At 41.0% G+C, this 3,316-nt stretch overlaps 1 protein-coding gene across 2 annotated transcripts in view; it reads left to right on the forward strand.

The window, feature by feature from the left end:
* ttyh3b (tweety family member 3b) overlaps positions 1-3,316 on the forward strand; it is a 23,924-nt gene extending 20,608 nt beyond the window's left edge. For both annotated transcript variants that reach the window (XM_035660201.1, XM_035660202.1), the window contains one exon: positions 276-3,316. In XM_035660201.1, coding sequence (XP_035516094.1) covers positions 276-410 — 135 coding nt within the window. In that variant the 3' untranslated portion in view covers positions 411-3,316. The remainder of the gene's footprint in view (positions 1-275) is intronic.

Genomic DNA, 3,316 nt, shown 5'->3' on the forward strand with positions numbered 1-3,316 from the left:
CTATCTATCTATCTATCACATTTCCTGATATGATGTACATTATTTCACTGTTGTTTCTACATGACTCTCTCTTTATGTGTCAATAAGCCTTGATCGTAATCCATACGTTTTCCTCTTGTTGTCTTTTTTTCCACTTTCTAATTGTTTCCCACTTCAATTTCTCCCTCTGGTTCTCTTCTTTCCCGACATATTTCCCTCTTGTCACTGAACCCCTCTTCGCTCTTTCTCTAAACCCCTTCGTCCTTTTTTCCCCTCGCTGTCCTCCATCTCTCCAGTACACCTCAAGTATGAGAGCAAAGTACCTGGCCACCAACCGACCGGACCAGAACCGACGCTCCGTTCCCAACGACCAACTGGACCCGGCTAGCCGGCCTAACCCCGCAGCCCGACCACAGTCCTCAGTGCACTAGAAACCAGTTCCGCATCTGTCCACCCCAGTACTGCCTGAATCCAGTTCTCACAGCCAATAACAAGATCCAACGTGATGCTCACCAGAGCTTAAAAGCACCAACAGGACCACAGTTTGTCAAGGAATTACACCGCCCGGTTCACCAGAAACAGCACCTCAGCAAAGGACTGCACTTTGAAGGTCAACCTCTACTTCTCACCCACAATTATTCAAAAAGGAAAAAGTCCATCCCTGAAGATCATAAGTTATACTCCTCTGCTTAGAGGACACACACCCCGAGATGCTGGTTTCCACCACTGCCGTGATGGATCAACCCATATACCCACAATGCACAGCAGTTAAAGCGCCTTGGCTCCGTCTCCAGTTTCTTCTTCCACTCTTCAATGCTCTCCTCCTCCACTGGGATCCGCACAGTGCCCTCCAGTGGAGACAGCTACGCCACTCTCACCGTCCAATGCCGTGACACTCTGACACTCAGACCACACACTCACACACAGACAAGCCCACACACACATGCATACACACACTGTACAGAGCTGTAAATAGTAAACATGAGCTTTACTCTGATTTCATGAAAAGTAGACTGTTGAATCATAACTGGTAAATGTGGTGTGCTGCGTGTTTATCATGGAAGTTTTTTGCTGTATCTCTCAAACACACACACACACACACACAAATCGGCTGACACATCTGTATAAATAATAAGCCAGTGAATCAGAAAGCCATGTTTATAGGTAGAAACAGTACCAACACATCCATATTCTCTTTAGCTTAACATTGTCGTCTAACTAAGACTTGAATCGTGAGCTTGAAAAGTGTGTCCATGTCTCTCTCCATATTTGTTTACGTGCACATACAGTACAGGCGTCGATTAATGCATTTCGAATATGAGCCAGGAATCCTGTTGGGGAATAACTATTTGGAATTTGGGGAATTGGAGCGAGAGACGAGGGGCATAAGAAGGCTCAACCTGTGCCAAAAAACTCTGAATAATGAGGGATGCCTGATTCTGTCCTCTTCTCCTACTGCCTCCAGATGTGTCGAAAAAAGGGAAGAAAAACTTTTCCCTCCGACTGTAAATACTATGGGAATGGGAAAGACACTTGAAAAAAGGAAAAAAAACGGTGGACAGAAATGGAATAAGACTGACTGAAAATTGCGACCACACATTTGTCAGGTGCTATGTAAGCCAGTCGAGGTCAGAGAAGACGATCAGGACTTGAGGGACGGACGTTTTTATTCCTTTAATGTTTTGTTTTGTTTTCATTCAGGGATGTGATCAGGAATATTAAAAGCAGTAAAAATAAAACAGCTTTCCATCATTACTGAGTGGAAGTTATGTTTCGAAACCTGAAAAAAAAAAAACATGTCCCTGATTAATAATGTTATGTAAAAGTGTTTAAATTCACAGAAAGTTGGTGTTTTTTATGTTTTATCATAAGCTGAAATTCGGGATGTGATACTGTGACCAACTGTAGTATTTTGTTTTCTTCTGTACTGTTTTTTTTCCTGTGCTTTTATTTTCTTAACTGCTGACCTTGGATCAACCTTTAGCCACAAGTAGTGAGTCTTTTTTCTTTCTTTTTTCTTTTTTTTTTTACCCACAAGCACAAATTCTCTTCAAGGTGACTTTGCGAGGCGGAGAAGTAAAACACACCGCCTGGGACACTGCCAGTGGTTTTTGCTCCCACTCTAAAACTCTCTGTACAGTGTATAAAAACTGTATCCGTGAACCCGTGTGTGTGACATCACTGCAGCGTGATTGGCTATTGCTCTATCTCAGTGTTACTGTGTGTAAGTACAGTGATCGGTGTGTCTGACTGGCAACAAGCAAGGGCCAGCTTATCTAGCCTGAGTCATTTCTATACAGACGCCACGCATGCCCTCATACACACATTGAAACCTGAAACACACACACACACACACATACATGCTGTACAGACATTCACTACACACGCCACAGTTTCTTATAAAAATCTATCTTTCCCTACTTTTGTCCTGTTTACATTCACTTCTAGAGCTGTAGTAACTACACACCCTGCCACAGCTTTGACATCACACTGAAACCATTTGCATTATGGGTGATGTAGTAGGTAGAAACCTGGAATCTAGTAATTAGCCGAGTGAGCAGAGCCCTAACATTCAAACACCTTCCAACCACCTTTCCTGTACAGCATTTTAATATGTTATTATTAATCAATGACCACTTCTCGTATTAGCGAGACAATCTTACATGTGTGATTTTACTAGAATGAAAATGTCCATGTTATGGTAACAATGCTACCTATGGTCTAGTACTTTACAGTGTTTTTTGCACGATCGATGCAAATGATGTTAAGATCTGTGGGACTAGTCACTGATTAATGGCCTTTCATAATGTTTTTAAACTCTTACAACACTCTTCATATCACAACATGTTTTTTTATTTTTCTCTGTCTTGTAAAAATCAGACTTTAAAGATAAAATAATAGCTAGCTGTTTTGTAGGAGAATAAAGGCAAGAGCAGCGTTTTTCCTCTCTTATTAATGGTGAATGACTCTCTGTCTTGCAATGTTTTAATAAAACTATTCCAGTGTAGTTTGCACACCTGACCTAAAGTTGTATTTGAATTCCTGTGCAATGCTTTCTGGGATTTGAACAGTCTGATACGGTATGTCTTGACGGAAAAAGGTCCACGCTCATGTTTAAGAGTCAGTCATGTTTGCGTGTATGTGTGGTATTTACAGGACTTCAAATACACCTCTGTCCAGATGTGACAGACAAACAATGTTTTCTATGGCTGTTTTTATTTTCTGATGGTTTAACTAAGATATTAATGATGTACATGTCAAAACTGTGGTAATGATATCATTCAGCCTGGAATAAATGTTTTAAAAAAAAGAAATTAAAGCAACTTTAACATACTGA

The sequence above is a fragment of the Morone saxatilis genome, unplaced genomic scaffold (assembly GCF_004916995.1).
Source record: "Morone saxatilis isolate NCDOM2014 unplaced genomic scaffold, NCSU_SB_2.0 Contig17, whole genome shotgun sequence".
NCBI lineage: Eukaryota > Metazoa > Chordata > Actinopteri > Moronidae > Morone > Morone saxatilis.